Genomic DNA, 20,298 nt, shown 5'->3' on the forward strand with positions numbered 1-20,298 from the left:
ACCCTAATCTGCTTTAGAGCTTAGAATAGTCTATGTGTTGTAGTAGCTCATTTCTATTCTTGCTTTAGGTTATCTTGTCGCCGTTGACGAAGACATATCATCTGAATCAGTTCGGTGTTCTATTTCTGGTTTAAGGTGCGGACTTTAATCGTATAGGTTATGGTTTTCAAGGCTTTCAATGTTAGCTAATGGTTTATTCTTGTTATGGATGAGATTTCACATGCCAAATGTTATGTTTATATTGTATTCCTGATATATATGCCTTGTGTAGAGATTTGTGTATTCCTTGTGTATGTAGGATGTACCGTATACGTATAAAATATGAACATGTGATTGCCATGATTATTTGTCGTGTACTTGTGCTAATTGTATGTGTGACTATTCCTTGGCAAAAGGAATTGTCCAAATGCGTGTATTTCAACATGCGTCATGTATGTTGAACTATGTATTCTAAGTGTTTATAGAAATGTCTGAATGATCTAAAGTGTAATATATTAACCTAATTGCGGGCGTTGAGAAGCGATTCTCAACACTCCTATTGATGTGTATGATTTACCACATGCAAGTCATATTCCTTGTTGTTTAATTTCAAGCATTACTTATGTGAAAATCCATGTTAAGTTGATATTCTTCAAATGCTTGCGTACCACATGATTTGAGTTGTTGTTCCATTACTATTCTAAATTGTTGATATGAATATCTGTTGTAGTGGAATGTGTGTGGGACTATGAATTAGTCCAGGAAATCAGTAATCGACCTTGAGATTGTGGTGAGGTTGCTTTCGCCACAAAGGACGTGTTTTGACGAACCCGAGTCGTATTAGAGTTGTCGGCAGTGGTTTGGCCACATGGAGTGTTTGCGCACTCTATGTCGTGCAACCCAACGTGCGCTCGTGCTAGTCGAGTTCGTCAAGTAACCCGATTGTCCGATGTATGTCCACCATGTATGGACGCTATTGTTTGAATCTAGGGTACCAAACTTACCGATGAAATCCTATTAACCATGGTACCTTGATCCGCTAAGACTCATGAGCCGGACATGGTGGTATGGGACACCGTGGTTGAGCTATCAGCCTACGCTAGGGTGACGAGCCTCCCCATAGTGACCAGTGAGCAACCAAACTCGTGAACTGATTATGGTGGTATGGGACACTATTCGTGCTGTCGGCCTACATTGATTGGTGACATGCCCTTTGTAGTGACCTCGAGCATACCTGGATACCGCATTGAGGTGACGAGCCTTATTGTAGTAACGAAGGTATGATAGGCGTGCATTGATTGGTGACGAGCCCTTTGCAGTGACCTAAAACATATGATTGTATGAGTTGTCTAGGACTGACGACCCTAGAATGGATCACTGTTTGGACGTTAATATGAGGAAGGTACTTTAGCTTCCCAATCCTGCTGTATGAAAATGACTAATAACAACTTGGTAATCATGTTCATGCACCACATTGCATGTGCCTGGAAGAGGTGGTGTCATGCGTAACGTAAGATGAAGACGTTGAGGGTGTACGCGCGAGGGCACGCATCATTTTACATACATCCTTGCATTAACAAGAGTACTTAGGACATGTTTGATTGTTCTACTTTATCATTACTGCTTGATTGAATTGATAACATGTTAACCTTTTCTTTATTGTTCCACTGAGTTGATCACTCACTCCCACGTTCTGGGGCGGTGTTTAAACACCCACCAGACTCTGTCTTAGTTGCAGATATTGATGCGACCTCTGAGGCAGAGCAGGAGATCGAGGATGATGAGGCTACATTTTCTTTCATGCAGTTTTCAGGCGGGTTCTAGTGAGCCTTGTTCTGATGCGTGGGATTCTGAGATTTCTTTTGGAATTAGATGATGTCATTTAATACTTGTAATTTTGATAGTAATACTTATAAGTATGACCTGGTATGTATATGTATTTCAGGGATTTGCATATGTACACATATTTCTTTAAGTCTTCCGCTTGCGCTCTTCACTTATCCCTGAATTATGTTTGCAGTTTGGCTTAATCTATTCCATGTTTTATGTACTCATACAGAGAACATACATCCATCATTCAATATGTTGCATAAGTGATGTTTCGAAACTTGGGATCTGAGTTATGCTCGACCCCCGAATTTCAGGGCGTTACATATGCACTACCAAAAGACGACAAAACATACAAAAGAAAATCTTTTTGACAGAAAAAGTGAGTACCATCCTTAAGCAAGATGTACCACAAAAATACAAAGATCCCAATAGCCTAACCATCACTTGTGTAATTGGGAACCACCGGATTGAGCATGCACTTCTTGACTTGAGAGCGAGTGTAAATCTAATCCCCTAATCTACGAACAACTGAGTATAGATGAATCAAAACTCACCCAGACCACGTTATAACTTCCCGATCGCTTAGTTCGTTTACCGAGAGGGATGATTGAGGAAGTGTTGGTCTAGATTGATAAATTCTACTATCCAATATATTTTATTGTCCTGAATACTCAACCCATCATGGATGTGAGCACTTAAATTCCTGTCATTCTTGGTTGCCTATTCCTTGCTACATCAAATGTCATAATTAATTATAGGAATGGAATTATGACTTTATCTTTCGAAAATATGACATTGGAGCTCAACATGTTTTTCAATATGAATAAACAGTCAGAGGATGTTGACGATACCCACAACATTAACATGATCAATTCTTTCGTGAAAGATAGAGCACTTTTGACTCTATATTTTGATCCTCTAGAGACGTGCTTAGTCCACTCCCCTAATTTAGAAGATGATATGATTAGGGAGATGGATGCCTTGCTTGATGCTATGCTAGTACTTGAAATTAACCGGTGGATGCCATAATTTGAAACTTTACCCCACACCGATATAGTGCCTCTACTGTTTAGTCTCAAGGCACTAAAGCTTGACCTAAAACCTTTGCCCACCGATCTTAAATGTCTACTTAGGTCAAGATGAGACATACCCGATGGTGATTTCTTCCAACCTTGAGAAAGAGTAAGAGAGTATGCTTATTTATACTCTCATTGAGCATAAAGGAGCTCTTGGATGGTCGATTGCGGACCTCAAGGGAATTAACCCTTTGATTTGTACTTACCACATTCATCTCGAGGATAATGTGAAGACCTCCTGACAACCACAACGTCGGTTAAATCCAAATATGAAGGAAGTGGTTAAAGGAGAAATCCTTAAATTGTTGGATATGAGTATCATATACCCTATATCTGACAGTCAATAGTGAGTCCAACTCAGGTGGTTCCTAAGAAGTCCAAAATCACTGTCGTAGCCAATGCCGACAATGAACTATGCCAACTAGAGTTACTACTAGTTGGAGAATGTGCATTAACTACAGGAAATTGAATACCATCACAACGAAGGACCATTTTCTTTTGTCCTTCGTTGATCACTTTTACTATTGCTTTCTTGAGGGATATTTGAGTTACAACCAGATAGAGATAGCCCTTGAAGATCGAGAAAAGACAATATTTACATGCCCCTTTGGCACATTTGCTTACTGAAGGATGTCATTCGGACTATGTAATGCCCCCGCCACCTTTCAACGATACATGTTGAGTATATTTTCTGATATGGTGGGGTAATATTTAGAGGTCTTCATGGACGATTTGTCTTTGGTCCATCCTTCAGCGAGTGTCTAGAAAATCTTAAAAATGTGTTGAAGCAATATGAAGAAAAGAATTTGGTTCTGAATTGGGAGAAATGTCATTTCATGGTTCCCAAGGGAACAGTGCTTGGACATAATTTCGTGCAAGGGAATTGACGTGGACAAGTCTAAAATTAATCTTATCTCTAACCTACCTCCACCTAAGATCATACGTGACACGTGATCTTTCTTAGGACACGCCGGATTTTTTAGACGATTCATAAAGGACTTCATCCATCTCTCTCATTCTTTATGTAATCTACTTCAAAATGAAGCACCATACAAGTGGACTGAGCAATGCTAGGAAGCTTTCACTAAGCTCAAGGACATGTTGACTACCACACCTATCATGCAGCCACCCATTTGGAGCATCCCTTTTAAGATTATGTGCGACACATCTGACTATGCTATTAGGGCGGTGTTAGGCTAGAAAAAAGAGAAGCAACCCTATGTGATTCAATATACGAGTAGAACTCTAAATTCTGCCCAAGTGAATTATTCTACTACAGAGAAGGAACTCTTAGCGTAGTGTTCGCTTTCGATAAATTTAGGTCCTACTTGATCGGATCCAAGATCATTATCTATACAGACCATGCGGCGCTGAAGTACCTTCTTTCTAAGAAGGATACCAAGCCTCGCCTGATAAGATGGATCCTTCTACTTCAGGAATTCAACATACAAATATAAGATAAAAAGGGACTAGAAAACATAGTAGCTGACCATCTCTCTAGGATTGATCTCCCTAATTCCCTTGAGCCAACGCCGATAAATGATATGTTCCTTAATGAACAATTGTGTAAACTCTGCCAATCACCTTGGTTTGTTGACATTATGAATTATCTTGCCATAGGTTTCACGCCGACATATTGGACTGCGCAAGATAAGAAAAAATGCTTCATCGAGGTACGTAAAATTTTCTGGGATGATCCTTATCTATTTAAATATTGCCTAGACTAAATTCTAAGATGTGTTCCAGACAATGAACATTAGAGTGTTATCTCCTTTTGTCACTCTCAGACCTGTGGTGGTCACTTTTTTGCTAAAAAGACAATCACCAAAATTCTACAGTGTGGCTTTTACTGGCCCACTATGTTCTGAGATACTTATGAGTTTTGCAAAGCTTGTGAGCGTTGTCAGAAATTGGGAGGATCGTCATGTCGAAATATGATGCTTCTCAACATAATTCTTATCATTGAAGCATTTGATTACTGGGGCATCGATTTCATGGGGCCATTCCCCCAATCCTTTGGAAATATTTATATTTCGTTAGCAGTAGACTATGTTACTAAGTGGGTTGAAGTGATCCCGTGTCGGAACAATGATCATCAAACAGTCATTAGATTCTTAAAAGAAAACATCATTTCCTGGTTCAAAATGCCTCGGGCCATCATTAATGATGGAGGTTTACATTTTTGTAATAGGTTATTCGAGAACTTAATGAAGAAATATGACATCTCCCATAAGGTGAGCACTTCATACCACTAGCAGATAAGTGGGCAAGCCGAGATTTCTTATATGAAAATTAAACAAATTTAGGAAAAAACAGTTAACCCTAACCATAAGGATTAGTCAATTCATTTGACTGATGTTTTATGGGCTTACCGTACAACTTTTAAGACTCTCATTGGAATGTCTCCCTTTACACTCGTCTATGGAAAAGCTTGCCACTTGCCTATGGAGTTGAAACATAGAGCCTACTGAGCTATAAAAAAAATCTGAACTTAAACTTAGATAACGCGGGCTCGCTGCGCAATCTTCTCAATTGAGAACTGGAGGAAATCCGAAATGATGCATATGAGAACTCAAGAATTTACAATGACAGGATGAAGGTATTCCACGACCGGAACATCCTTCGAAAATCATGCATAATCGGTCCAAAAGTCCTTCTGTATAATGCTTAGTTACATCCGGGTAAACTTCACTCTCGTTGGACTGGCCCTTTCACTATTATGAAAACTATCCTCATAGGGTTGTCGGGATAAAGAATATGAAAAATGGCAATATTTTTAAAGTGAATGGTCATCATCTCAAGCCATTTGTTAAGAAGTTTAACTCAAAGGATATGTCCACGCTTCTAATTGATCTTGTGTATCAGGATTGACTTCCTAGTTTGATAGAGGTGTAGTTAGGTTTATTACTTTCATAAGATTTAGGATTATGATAGTCTGATTTCAGTTTATTCAGTCTTCGTGCTAACCCATTTTATGTTTAGAACTTTGAAAAAGCTTCAATTCTCCTTTTTCAAGTACTACCTTTCACTTTTCCTTGCCTTTTGTTGTCTTATATGCATTGCATGCTTATATCTTTTACATTGGAGACAATGTAGGTCATAGGTTGGGGATGTGGATTAAGGAAACTAATAAGTATTTTCTTAATCTTTGAAAAAAAATTAAAAATTTTCAATTTTTCAAATTAAAAACCTATTCTGAAAATGATAGTTTGTGCATCTAAGAATGTTTCAAGTATGATGATAAGAGGGAGATTGAATTTTGAATTGTTGAAGTTTAATCAGCTAAGTAGACTATCACTTAAGTTCTTTCATTTAATTGATTAAGAGGAAGTTGAATATCGTGATGATCTAAATCACAAGCCACATTCAATTTGCTTGCTGTGAATTGTGCTAGAATTTCTGATTGTTAGTATGTGTATCATTGATAGATGTTGAGAATTGAGTCTAAAGAATTTCCACCTTAAAAAGATGAAAAGAACCAGTTAAAAAAATAGAGAAATTGACAAAAAGGTCATGTATGAAGAAAAGAGTGAAAAGAATAAAAAGTCTAAAAAGAATAAAGATGAAAGAATGAAAAGTCTGAAAAGAATGAAGATGAAAAGATTGAAAAGAATGAATAAATAAAAGGAACCATCGATATAAAATTTAAAAATAGAAAAAGAAGAAAAAAGGGATAAGTTTGGAATTAGCACTTAATTATTCAATTAATCTTGAGGTGATGAGCATAGCTAACATTATAAAATAATAGTATTTTTATAGAAAGTAAGTTGGAATTCACTAAGCACATTGGAAAAACTTGATATATGAACATATGCTCCTAAGTAATTGATAAAAAAAAAAAAACATATTTGATTAATTGCTCGTGTGATTCGGCTATAGGTTTTCAAAATTTCACTCTTGCTTATTTAGATTATACTCATTCATGCTTATTTACAAAAAAAATTATTTTCTGAAAGAGGATTGTAATTCGAGAATTGAAGATTATGTCACACATGTTTTGCTCGGGACTAGCAAAATATTGTTTGGGGGTATGTGGAGTGTCAAATATTGCATATTTCCCCCCGTTTATATATTGGTTTGATGAAAATGACAATGCTTAATTGGTATATTTTATACATGTTTGTATTGCGAGGTGAATCTGAGAGCTTGCATTGAAAAGAATGTTAAAAGCATGGATTTGATGCTCAAGAATCACCAAAACAGGGAGTGGATCTTAGGAGACCAACATTGAAGATTTCAAGACCTCAAGATCTAAGAAAACCAAATACAAAGGATGAAGAAATACTAGAGAAGACTACAAAGTCCACAACAGAAAAACAGGCCAGTTAGTCCGACTGAAACCAAGTTCGGTCCAACCGAAATCACACAAAACAATCTAGTAACCAAAGATGAAATTCATAGCTAATTTGGTTCGACCAAAGGATAATTCGGTCCAACTGAAAACAAATTCAGTCCGACCGAAGGAAGGATTCGGTGCAACCAAAAGTGCACAAAAAGCTCTAACACTAAAAGGAGTTAATTCAGTCCGACCGAACCCAAGCTCGGTGTGACCGAAATCAGGCAACCGTTGAAGACAGAATCCGATCACAACTCGAACTCGACTTCGGTCCGACTGAAGCGTAGCTCTGTTGCATAAATTCAAGGCGGTTTTCAAAGTCGGGCAAACAAAGGCTATAAATATGGGTTCTCCAAGGAGTTCTAGGAGGAATTAGGTTTCAAGGAGCAGAGCCAGAGGGTGGAGCAGCCTCCCAAGAGTTTTTCTTCTTTCTTAATTTATTTTTCATGTTTTGTTTACGGGTTTTAGTCTTAATCATGTCTATAATTAACTACCTCTTAGCTAGGGCAAAGAGGTGAAGCTTGTAGTGTGTTGGGTTGTTTACTTGGCTTTGATTCTTGTTTATGTTGAACTTTATTGATTTCTAGTTTGAATTTAAGGAATATTTTCAGTTTTCTTTGGTTTATTGTGACTCAAATTATAATAGATGATGTGATAGCTTTGAATATCTTCTTTTCTTTTTTGAGTTTGTGAGATTGGTGAAATTCATGAAATTCGTGATTCACCATCGTCTCTTGGGCATGATAGATGGTTGAATTCCCTTCCAATCATCACAATACTCATTCATGTGTAAATTAATTCAATGAGAAGTTCAGATTGTGCTTTAATTGCTTATCCTCCAACTGGATAGGATAGGATTTCAATTCCAGTTGTGTTTATTGAATCAAGTGAGGTAGTATCCTGATAGCTACAAGTAGATGATTGGCGCTCTAGTTCCCTTTTAATTATTGATAATTTATTCACAATTACTTTTGACTATTCCAGGTTTTAAGTTAGATCTTGTTCTAGTTTTAGTTCTAGTTATTTTCAGAATACATACAAGTTTAGTCCCTGTGGATTCGACCTCGGTCTCACTGAGTTATTACTACATCACGACCCTACACTTGAGGTTGTGAAACCTAACCAATCCAATGATCTAATCAACTCACCTAGTTAAGCCTAAAACCAAATCCGAACACAAGCCCAAAACCAAGCCCAATCAGAGATTCAGTAAAACTTCAAAACAGCAACCCTCATAACAAAGTTTCCACATGCTTGGAGGAGGCAGCCTGCCAAAGCAGGGAGTCCAAGTGGGGGACGGCGTTAACCAGGTTACCGCCGACCATGTGACACTCTCCCTTTTTAGGGTGGCATCCCTCAAGCATGTGGAGTTCTTCTTTTTTAAACCCCAAGTGTGCGATATAAGTGTATTTATTCTGATGCCCATCTCCTTACCCAAAAATTACACATTTACCACCTCATTCAACCCATGAGATGATGTCATGCAGAAATCTCTAATCTCAACCCTTCAACCACCTTTTGCCCATAAGATCACCAAAAAAAAAAAAAATCAGGTTTTGAGACTATAAATAGCCCCCTCCCCTCCTCATTTCAAGGATCCATTAAATACAAGAAGCTCCTTTCTCACCCAGAATTTCCTTAGCCTTAGCTATTTAGTCATCCGCCCACCATGGAGAGTAAGAGTGAGAGAGAGTACAACCCTAGTCTAGTCTAGCCTAGCCTAGCCAAATTCTAAGCCCCACGAGCTACCTAAGTTTAAATCTGAGCCACTCAATCTACCCTTACGATACTACCGTTCATATAGCCATTCAAGCTTTAATCAATTTCATCAAACTAGAGCATTAGCATCTGTAACATTCATTCCCTTCTCAACCCATTTCCTCCTCATATACATTAGCATTACAGTGCATTTCATCGTTTTCTCATATCTAACTGACGGGCGTATGCTTTGAGGCTTGCTGATATAATCGAGTCTTGCCCACCAGAAACCTTAGCTAATTAGTCGTCGTTTTGACATATGCATTGCATTTTATCATTTTCTCGTATATGACTAGCGGGCATATGATCTGAGGCCTACTGATATAATTGGAGCGGGTCCACAAGAAACCTTTGCCAATTGACCGTCATTTTATCATAAGCATCAACACAACATTAAACATCCCATACATACATTGCGCCTTATGCTCGATCGTTTCGAACATATGCTCTGCAACTTTAATTGGATCCTGGCCATAAAAAATTTAGATCGATCAATCACCATTGCCATTACATCGCATTATATTTTCTACACTTAAGAACTAGTCATATTCCTCAGAAATTAGTTAGAACTTGTGAAGTAAAGACCGTACATCTATATGGGCAAAGTGGGTGCCTAACACTTTCCTCCTCTATAATTGCGGTCCCTTACACAGAATATTTGAAACGTGAACTCATGAGTAATCTTAGGATTAAGAAACTTCAGGTTCTCAATCCTAATTGTTTCTATAGGGTCTAACCGACTGTAGGATTATAATAATTGGTTAGTAACGACTCTGGTCAAATATTACACCCTCTTACACCCAAACGAAAGCCCTCGATCAAGGCAACTAGTGGAAAGGAGAGTCGATCTCCTGTCCCCTTAGGAAATCCACCCTCCATGGTCTACACACCGATAATGTAGGGTATTTTAATTCACTGACTCTCATCTTCCACCATCCTAAAACATTAGAGTTTGAGCCCGAACGCTGTACGATTGGCTCTTTAAAATACAAGTCTAGCTCTAATTTATTTAATTGATCATTTGTTTCTTCTTATGATAAGTAATACATGTATTCATTTAGCACTTTGTCATCGCTTCTAGTACAACCATATGGAGATCTAACTACTTTATCACCTGTTGTGAATAAAGTAGGAACATACGAAGTGTACAATTCCTCGATTGCGTCACGAACCTTTGAGGTTTCGATTACCATCATTTCAATAGAATAAATATTCACAAAATTGAACCTAAGTAAGCCCATCTTGCACTGAGCATTAAGAACAACCGACAAGGCTATTAATAAATGGCATTCGTCCCCGTACTTATCAAACTTCATTTGTATGTCAATTCCATTAGCTGTATAAAATATGGACCCTCACCGACACTTTTTTAGAGTTTCCTTAATCTTTCAAAGAGACAAAAGAAACATATTTATAGTAGAATACTTATTTTCAGAAGAAAAAAAATCTGTGCAATCATAAAACATTTTGAGAAACTTATAAACTTGTGTTACTTTGCTCCAATCATCTTCACTAGGCAACCAAGCATATTTTTTTTTATGCACTGCATATTCAGGGAATGCAAGGTCTAATTCCACAACTGAATCCAATATTTTAAAAGTCGAATTTCAATGTGTGAATATATCTAACTTCAACATTTTTTTAGGAGTTCACATTCAAATGTTGGATTATATTATTCATGTACTCAATGTTGAAGGTGGCCACCCCTTTATGTATTTTACACTCTCTCTCATGTTCTCTATAGTGGGGTTAATTATTTTCATCCATTTTTCTACCATCAAGTTTAGTATGTGAGAATAACACCTAACCTAGAATATTTTTCCCTCAAAAAATAAATTTTAAATTTCCTTGAATTGACTACATAAGAATGAACTTACACTGTTATTTTCAGAGGCATTATTTAAAGTTATTAAAGAGATTTTCTTTTCAATGCCCCACTTTAGTAAACAATTGTAGAAGTAATTTGAAATAACTAAACTACTATAAGGAAAAGGAAGGTGACGAAAGTTTAAAATTTTCTTATAGAGTTTCTAAAATTCATCAATGTAGTGTGTGGTTAATGAAATGTATCACTTTCTTTGATTGGACACCGTTTACAAATCAGAAATTAAATTTATTCTAGAGACTGATGTCAAAACTATTTTCATTTTATTTTCTTGTTTGCATACATCTTCATGTACTCTCTCTTAACAGTGACGCGGGAGGCCTTCTTAACTTAAGAGTTAAGTAATTTATTGTATTCCATGTGACCTTTGTTCTCTATCATTCTAAAGTATTTTTCTTCAATGACCACTAATTTTGCATACCAGTCTTTCAGCTTATCTTTGTCAAATTTATGAGTAGAAAGTATACATAAAGAGTCGTCCCCTTCAATTTTGATAAACGAAAGCAACTGTTGGTCTAGAATTGTGATTTTAAGTATCTTTGAACAACTTGTTTCTGTTTAAATGAGTAGTTGCCTCCTAAGATTCTTAATGTATAATAATTTATAATGAACACATATAATCTTCACCACACCATTGATCACGACTACCTTAAAGTCATCCTACACTAGTAATCTTTTATTTCTTTTGACCGAAGTTGAACACGCTTCTCACTCCACAATAAGAAGAGATGTGACTGACACATGGCACCATGGGTAGTTGGAACTTCCTCACTAGTCATATATAAATATAAAAATAAGAAACTACTTTTTAGACATTTATCAAAATAAATTGGTGTCAACTTACAACAAAGCGGATCTGAGGAGTTATAATTTGAATCTCATGGAAAGAAATTATCAACACTTCATAAATTGTAATGCTTTCATTTTTTAATTTAAATGTCATGTTAAATTTCTTTGACTTGCCTAATTGTCTAAATTAGACACCCATTTGGGATAGATTGTAATGCTTTCATTTCTAATTTAAATGCTACACTAAAATTCCGACAACATCTCCCCTCATCGTTCTAGAAATATTGATCTTTCATTTGATTTCCACAACAAGTATCCATACAAAGTATAGATATTTGATAATAAAAATAAATGTAAGAAATATATCCAGAGAGAAATGGAGAGATAAATCAAAACAAACGTATGCAATTTAAATTGGAATAAATGAAAGCATTCCAATCTATCCAAGCTTGAACTATAAAAAAATAAAACAATTTGAGAATTTCTATACCTCCAAAAACACACTTTTCTATGCTTAACAACATACAAATCCAAAAACAGGCAACTAATCATCCTATACTAGAACAATAAATAAATTAATTAATTAATCTAGCTATTTCAACAATTGATGGAAATTTAATAATAAACAATCTAACTAACAATTTAAAAATCTAATTAACAAGAAAAGTTCTAACTAAAATCACATCAAAAAATGATCTAAATCGTCCAAACGTTAGACATCTAAATGGACGACTAAAAAACATCAGGCTTATTACAATCATTTTATCAAATTAAATATCACGCACACACATACATGCTGATTTGGGATATGAAAGCGGATTTAGTTAATTAAATTTAAGACACGTGAATATATCGAAGAATTCGAATGCTCTCCAAGTACAAGCTTCTAAACGAAAGATTTGGATTCTAATGCATTTCAACCAAACACAAATGTGGATTTGGGATCACCTTGATTCCAATGTAATTGTGATTTGGATTCTAATGCATTCCAAATCTAAGCTCCCAAACAGGCCCTAATAGTGTTCATACCTTGACTGAGCCGGACTACCATAGACGATAGTCGAGCACCCAAATTTAGAGAGAGAGAGAGAGAGAGAGAGAGAGAGAGAGAGAGAGGGTGCTAGGACAGGATGGGGTGCTCAGGTCGGCTAGGGTAATAATAATAATAATAATAATAAACACTCCCTTTTAATTTTATAGGTATTTTTTTTTCTAATAATAATAAGGTATATAAATCGAGCCAAGTCGAGTCAAGCGGGACGAGTTGAGTTCGGGCTGAGCTTCGAGTCGAGTCAAACCGAGTTGAGTTTGGCCCGACTTTCGAGCCGAGTCAAGTCGAACTAAACTTAAAAAAAAAAAAAATTACAGTTCTATTAAATAGCTAGACTCAGCCCCAACCCAGCTTTCAAAAGAGTCAAGTTTAGCTTATACAAGCCGAGTCAAGCAAGTTAACCGAGCGTGTCCAGCTCTATAATGGACTGGATAAGGATATTCTTTGTTCAGCAAAGAATAGATACCAGTGTGGCAAAGGGGTAAATATAGTAATAATCTTACGATGTATGGAGAATCACAAATGCATGTACACACTAACAATCATTGATTGAACTGTTTTCTATGGCCGGTCTCTGTAGCCATATTTTGTGGGCATTAGTGGAGGGGTTAAAATCTTTCAGTTTCAACGACTTCCAGGGAACCTCCCGTCAATTATCTTACTGGATCAACGGCTTGGATCACTCAATGACCACAAATGTATGAAAACATACATGTCAAGAAACTATACTTTAATATTAGTATATGGGTTTTCTAATCTAGGTGATTTTTGGGTCATTCTCCGCCAATAGGCATGACACACGTGCGAGATCTCCTATCCATTCATCTTCTGCACTTTATACCGGATGGGCCATCCATCAAAATCGCATCAATATGGGAAGCGGATTGGCTGGTGTACCACGCATCAGCTATATAGCTGCTGTAGGTACGTGCCGTGCGAAGACGAGCACTGACGTTCCTCGAGCTCCCAGTTGTCCGAACGGTTCAAAGGAGATCAAAGTTACATAGCCCCACAGTGATGTATTTATTATATCCATAACGTACATCTATTTTTAGAGATCATTTTAAGGTATATCCAAAAAATAATCACATCCAAAGGTCATCTGGACCACACCACAAATAGCAGCGGAGATAATGATTTTTACCGTTAAATAATTCGTAAGGCCCAAATAACGTTTATTTTCCATCCGATCTGTTCATTAGGTCACAAAGACCCGAATGAAGAGTAAAAACAAATAAATTTTATATATATCCAAAATTTCTGTCACCTTAAAAGGGATTTCAATGGTAGACGTTCAATTCCCGCTGTTTTTTTTCAGTGTAGTCTGCTGGATAGTTACATCTATCTTATTTTCCGTCTCAAGCTGTAAGACGGTATTGCCAAATGGATGGACTGTTTAGAGATAACACATACCTCGTGATTAGACCCAAGGAACTTGCTCACGTCAATCTAACAGCTAAATAGATGGTGTGAGGTACACCGGCAAATCTGCTTCCATCGATCTGATGATCCTAACCGTCTAACGCGGATTTCTCCCATTAAAAAATGACCGTTGGCTGACTTTTTTAAAAAAATGCCTACTTGTCATTTTAAAGAGTGAAGCAATCAGCGGCCAGGATCACCCGATTAATGTGCTTATCGGGGTGGGCCCAAAAGAGAGTAGGGCCGTATATATGAAAGGTTTGGATCTCGTACACCTGTCACACCATATACGAATAATGATTGCCTTGGCTTTAATAGATTTGGGAAATAACTCGTACCTCCGTTGAAAGCGTGCACTGCTGTCAGTAAAATAAACAGCTCCACTCTCGTGATCTACGTCCAAATCATTGGTGAAACGGAAAGGGTTGCCATTGACATGACTTGCCAGTTGTACGGCTGATCCACCACTGGGGCCCACCATGAGTAGCCCATAGTAAGCGTCGGCTATGTAGAGATTGCCAGTCTTCTCATCGAACCGCAGTCCTAAGGGGCGTCCACACACGTGCTCCAATCCCGGGTCATGTGAACCCTCACAATCGTTCCTTCTCGTCAAGCTAGCCGAAAAAGACAAAAGGCAGGTCAGGTCTAAGATGAACGGCTGGCGTTAATGTTCACGAGCAAAGCTACACGTGCCATTTGGCATAAGGGATAGGAAAAGAACTCGTGTAGAAATATGAGGTTGACTTCAAGTTGTCAATTTGCTTTGATCTAGGCCGTCTGAATGAGGGGCCCACAGCCTAAAAATAATAACTATTAGGCAATTTAATCATTGAATGATTGATACCTAAGGATAAATGGGTTTTATCTCGGTTTATTTTTTTCATAAAAAATAAAAATGAGCTAGATCCAGAGTTTTTTTTTTTTTAGTTTTGGGGGGGGGGGGGGGTTGGGGGTGGGTTAGCTTGTTAATGCACAACCATGTTAACCACCCCCACCAGGGATCGATACCAAGACTTGAAACGAGGTATCTCCACTCAATTTGCCAGTTGAGCTATGGATCTGGGTGTAGATAGATCCAGAGCTTAAGAAGACTACAAAATGAGGATTAAATACCTACCATCTAAAACATTTTAAAAGCCACGGAAGTTTTGGATCAAGCTGATATTTATATTTTCCCTTCATCCTAGTCTATGTAACATTATGAGTAAGTTGGACAGCAATTATTCATCAGGGCTAGCGTATCAAGGTTTCAACGGTAGATGTTATTATCACTGTTACTTTTTATGCTGTGGTCCACTTAAGCCTCGGATCTTCTTTTTTTTTTTTTTTTTTTTTTGTATCCTGAGATGATATGATACGGTAAAGTGGATGGACGGTGTGGATAAAACCCATACATCGTTGTGTATAATGGTCCCTTAGAGCCCCACTCCGTTCTTAGATAGGTACCGCCGGGCGCCGTGAAGCTGCCTCGTGTTTTATGCGTTGAATGGAAAGCGAGACGTGTATAGAGAAATAAATGCATTTAGCGACCGTTCTTTTGTTTTAACGGCCTTCTGTGTAGAAGCGGATTGCATCCGGCACCGGCGGTCCCCACCAAGGAATGAGCAGAATTGTGTGGGAGGCCTACTTTGATGTATCTGTTTATCCACGCCATACATCCTTTCATCCCTTCTATCATATCATTTTAAGGTATGAGCCAAAAGAAGATGCAGTTCCAACTCTCAAGTGGACCACATCAATTTTCCATGTCATCCATCCCTTCTCTCCTATCAGTTAAAGGTATGAGCCGAAAAATGAGCCAATCCAACGCTAAAGTGGACCACACGAAGCGTTGTATCAATTTATTTTTGAGACCATACTTTAAAATAATCTAAGAGAAGGGATGGATGGTGTGAATAAACAGATACATTACGGTGGGCCCCATACAGATCTGCCCGTTCCTTACTAGTGACGGGCGGGTCCGGACGCAATCCGCTTCCTCCTCTGTATAAATAACTAAATTCCTTATTAGTACTAAATAATAATAATAATAATAATAATAATAATAAAAGACTTACTAATGGGGAGAAGTGACTGCAAATTCAATCCATCCAATATCTTTCCCGTGCCACTTGAGAATCCGACCGTCGGATACGCCGGTGTAGGGCCCTCCTCCGTTTGGATCGAAAGCAAGGCTTTCAGGGCCGACTGCACCAACGACACTGATTAATTCCGAGCCCCTGAACTTGTTGGAGGCTCCAGTTGCTAGAAAGGGAGTATTGAAAAGAGTTTGGAAAGGACGGAGGGCTAGGAAGATAGAGATGAATACAATCGCAACTGTAACGAAGAGAACCTTCAACTTCATGGCTTTGGCTTGGTTGCTTGCTTGCTTGTTCGGAAAGAATGGAAATGGTTTGGATTTGCGTTTCTCCTACTTATATTATTGTTAGGAACAATAGCATAAAAGATGTATTATTATACAATGACTGGGCCAGATGGATTGTAAAAGTGGGCCCCACTTTCTGTATCCAAACCATTGGTACGATGGGTCACACCATCGATGGCCCTTCTTTCTTTTTCAGTAGTATTTTTTAATGTGAACTGTTGCTATATATCATTTATTAGTGATCTATTTGTTTGTGTTTTTATTATGAGCCGTCTATTTGTTGGGTCACCTATTCAAGGGTTGTGACTTTTTAAATATGGGTAATTTTTGTTGTATGGGCAATCCAATGTAAGAGCCATGGTATTAATGGTTTGGATGACTGGACTGTGGGCCCTACTTGTACTAGTTGAAAGGCTGGATGGTACTGCACAAACTTTTGGCCGGACCAATCTTAAACGAAGGTTATGAGGACCAGTACACGTGTAATTTGTTATTTGGGTCGGTGTAGAAATGAATCTTATCTTCGAAGAACTGTAGAGATCACGGACTGAACTCTTTATCGTGATCTGATGAGGAGGGTTCCCTTCACGTGTTATTAGGTCCTCGTCACATGGACGGCTGTATACATGTGTGCCCCACCTTATAGGACCCACTAAAGAATGGGCGCTCAGGAATTTTTCCGAATAGGATGATTTGGACCTTCCCAATAGTGGAATGTAAATGGATGTCATGATGAAATAAAGCAACTGTTGGTATTCAATAGAAGTACTAGAACCAAATTGAGAAGTGTTGGGATGCTCTTATGTGAAAAATGGGAAGATCCTGATGCTTCAATGGATGGCTTATAAATAGACTTGATTAAGCGAGTTAAAAAAAAGTTATATGTTGTAGCAGATTTTTTAATCCACCCTCCAAATGCCTGTAAAAAGGCATTTTCACCTTCAGTAAAAAGAGCCACCCAGAGAGAGAGAGAGAGAGATCCTAAGGTCTTTTCTAATACTTTAATCTTCTTCTGTTCTATTTCAACTTCAAAATCAAGGTCAATTTTCTTCTACTCTATTTTAACTCTAAAATCAAGGCTAATATTCTCCTATCTTATTTCAACTCTAAAATCAATGTCGCATTATCAATCTATTCTTTTTTAGTTTGTACATTCTAATCTCTTTGCTTTGAACACCTAAGGTAGCAGGCTCTGCTCTGACACCACGTAAAGAATGTTTTACAGTCATCTCTCTTAAGAATCTTCTATATTAAAAAATGTGATTTAAAAGAGCAATAAAAAAATTTGTGTTCCTTTCTTTTCTATACTTTTATTGGAAAAATAACTTTCTACCTTTCTATTTTGTTTTTAGTTTATTTTTTATAGTTTAGACATATAAATCTTAATAGTTTTTTGAAGTTATGGCAAAGTAGAGATCATGTTTCTCATGGGTGGTAAAAGGGTTTTCCTTTTCTATAACTGAGGCCTTTGTCTAAAATCCACGACGCAGATTTATCCAATAGTCTCTCAAGTTAGGAATTCTATGGTTTTCTTAATCTCCAGGCGATTCTATAGATTCCAACCAACCATGAATTATAAAATCTTCATTTTGTCTTGTGACGATTCTAATCAATATATATACATGAGTAGGTTGCATGAGATACTACGGACAGTATCAATATAATTATTACATTCTCTTCTCAACCCTACTGTATGGTTCAGGTATAGAGGTATAACTAGATCTGGATAAACTTCAGATTTAAGACTTTATATGATATTGCTCATATCAATTGAGAACCTAAAATTCATTAACAAATTTTACCCAACCCTTCTACGATGTTCAAGTATAAGATCTTAATTATGGGTTTCATTCGATCTGAATAGACTTCGAATATGGGCATTCACATGCTATTGTGCTCATTTCAATTAAGGATACACTATATATATATATATATATATATATATATATATATATAGAGAGAGAGAGAGAGAGAGAGAGAGAGAGAGAGAGAGAGAGAGAGAGAGAGAGAGAGGAATGTTCACATGCACACTAGTTCTCACAAGTTATTTGGGCCGTGTTGACGACACAAAGTTTTGTCGATTCCACCATGATCTATATGCTATATTTACACTGTTCATCCATTTTTTCAGATGAATTAAAGATCAAGTGGACCGCACCGTATAAAGCATTGGAGACAGTGACGCCCACCGTTGAAACTTTCCTAGTGTCCATCATGATCTGTATTTTCCATTCAACCTGTTCATAAGGTCACACAAACAAGAACGACAGAAAAACGCAAATATCAGCATTTTCAATGATATGCATTTAATCCCCATTGCTTTATGTGGTGAGGTCCATTTGAGCTTTGGATTTGTCCTGTTTTTTAAGTTTGTGCCCTAAAAATGATATGGACAAGTGGATAGGCAGTGTAGATATAACACATACATCATGGCTCACAACACTTAGCCATGTTAACACCATCCCAAGACATTTTTTTGAGCACGAAACAGGCTAGTAATCAAAGTCCCTGCACCCATATCCATAGCTCAACTGGCAGACTGAGTGGACATACCTCGCTTCAACACTTGAGGTCTTGGTATCAATCCCTAGTGGGGGTCGCTAACATGAAGTGTGTGTACACACATGGGTGTGTGCTAACAAGCTAACCTATATATATATATATATATATATATATATATATATATATATATATATATATATATATATATATCTATATATATATATATATATATATATATATTCAAAGTCATTGCAAACTTATTGTAATTTGGGCACAGTGAGAATGAAGCCGCCCTTTATTTTGCACGAGATCCACTTTAATGCGCACGTGAGATCCGATCGGACCATTGGATGTGGAACCCTATTATGGGCCTAGTGGAAAAACATTAGGTTGATCCGTTAGTTAAGTGGGCAATACCAGTGGAAACTGTTAGAAGAGAGACATCCACCGTTGATTTCTATAGGGCCCACCATGATGAACATGTAAAATCCACTCTAACTATTAAATTCCAAACAAACATCCATGACGGAGGCCCAAAACATAGGTCCGTAAGTGATTGAAGTGGGCCACACCATGGGAAACAGTCTGAAGGGTGTGCTTTTTATGCAGTGTCCGGTCTTATAGTCTAACTTAACTATGGACAGGTATGATTTTTGGACCCTAATAGCAACATTTCATAGCATTAAATAGCTTTGAAATTAGGCTGTTAGTTGAACGTCCAAGTTGTATATATATATAGAGAGAGAGAGAGGGTCTTTCATGCGAACTCGTGCGCAGCTGAGCATCCGCGTGTGTGTGTATTCCACATATTACATTATATAATATATATATAATAAAGATGCAATTACCTTTATTATATTATATATATATATATATATATATATCTTTCTCTACTATATATATATATATATAATATATATATATATATATATATATATATATATATATATATATATATATATATATATATTGATTCATGTAACCATCATTTCTGATAGGTACACCTAGTGAGGCAGCCTAACCTTCCACCAGTGTCCACATCCCATAAAGGAAGCAGATGCAGTTATTAAGTGGACCATACCATAAGAAAACGTGTTTTATCATTAATGGGCAATCAAAGTTTTGAATCAAGCCCATATTTGTTTTTTCACTTCATCCAGGCTTACGTGACTTTATCAGCAGATTAGACGGCAAATACACACTACGGTAACATTAAAGTGCACCCTGAGAAATTTTTAATAGGAGGCATTGAATTAGCACTGTTTCCTATGGTATGGTCCACCTAATTATCGGATTTGCTTCATT

General features: G+C 37.2%; 1 protein-coding gene across 1 annotated transcript in view; it reads right to left on the minus strand.

The window, feature by feature from the left end:
• Positions 1–16,648, minus strand: part of LOC131251225 (protein STRICTOSIDINE SYNTHASE-LIKE 10-like) — a 50,662-nt gene extending 34,014 nt beyond the window's left edge. The window contains exons 1-2 of the mRNA XM_058251829.1: positions 16,184–16,648; positions 14,465–14,740 (exon numbers count right to left, since the gene is read on the minus strand). Coding sequence (XP_058107812.1) covers positions 14,465–14,740; positions 16,184–16,470 — 563 coding nt within the window. The 5' untranslated portion in view covers positions 16,471–16,648. The remainder of the gene's footprint in view (positions 1–14,464; positions 14,741–16,183) is intronic.
• Between the last annotated feature and the right edge of the window lie 3,650 nt (positions 16,649–20,298).

Source organism: Magnolia sinica, chromosome 7 (genome assembly GCF_029962835.1).
Source record: "Magnolia sinica isolate HGM2019 chromosome 7, MsV1, whole genome shotgun sequence".
Classification (NCBI taxonomy): domain Eukaryota; kingdom Viridiplantae; phylum Streptophyta; class Magnoliopsida; order Magnoliales; family Magnoliaceae; genus Magnolia; species Magnolia sinica.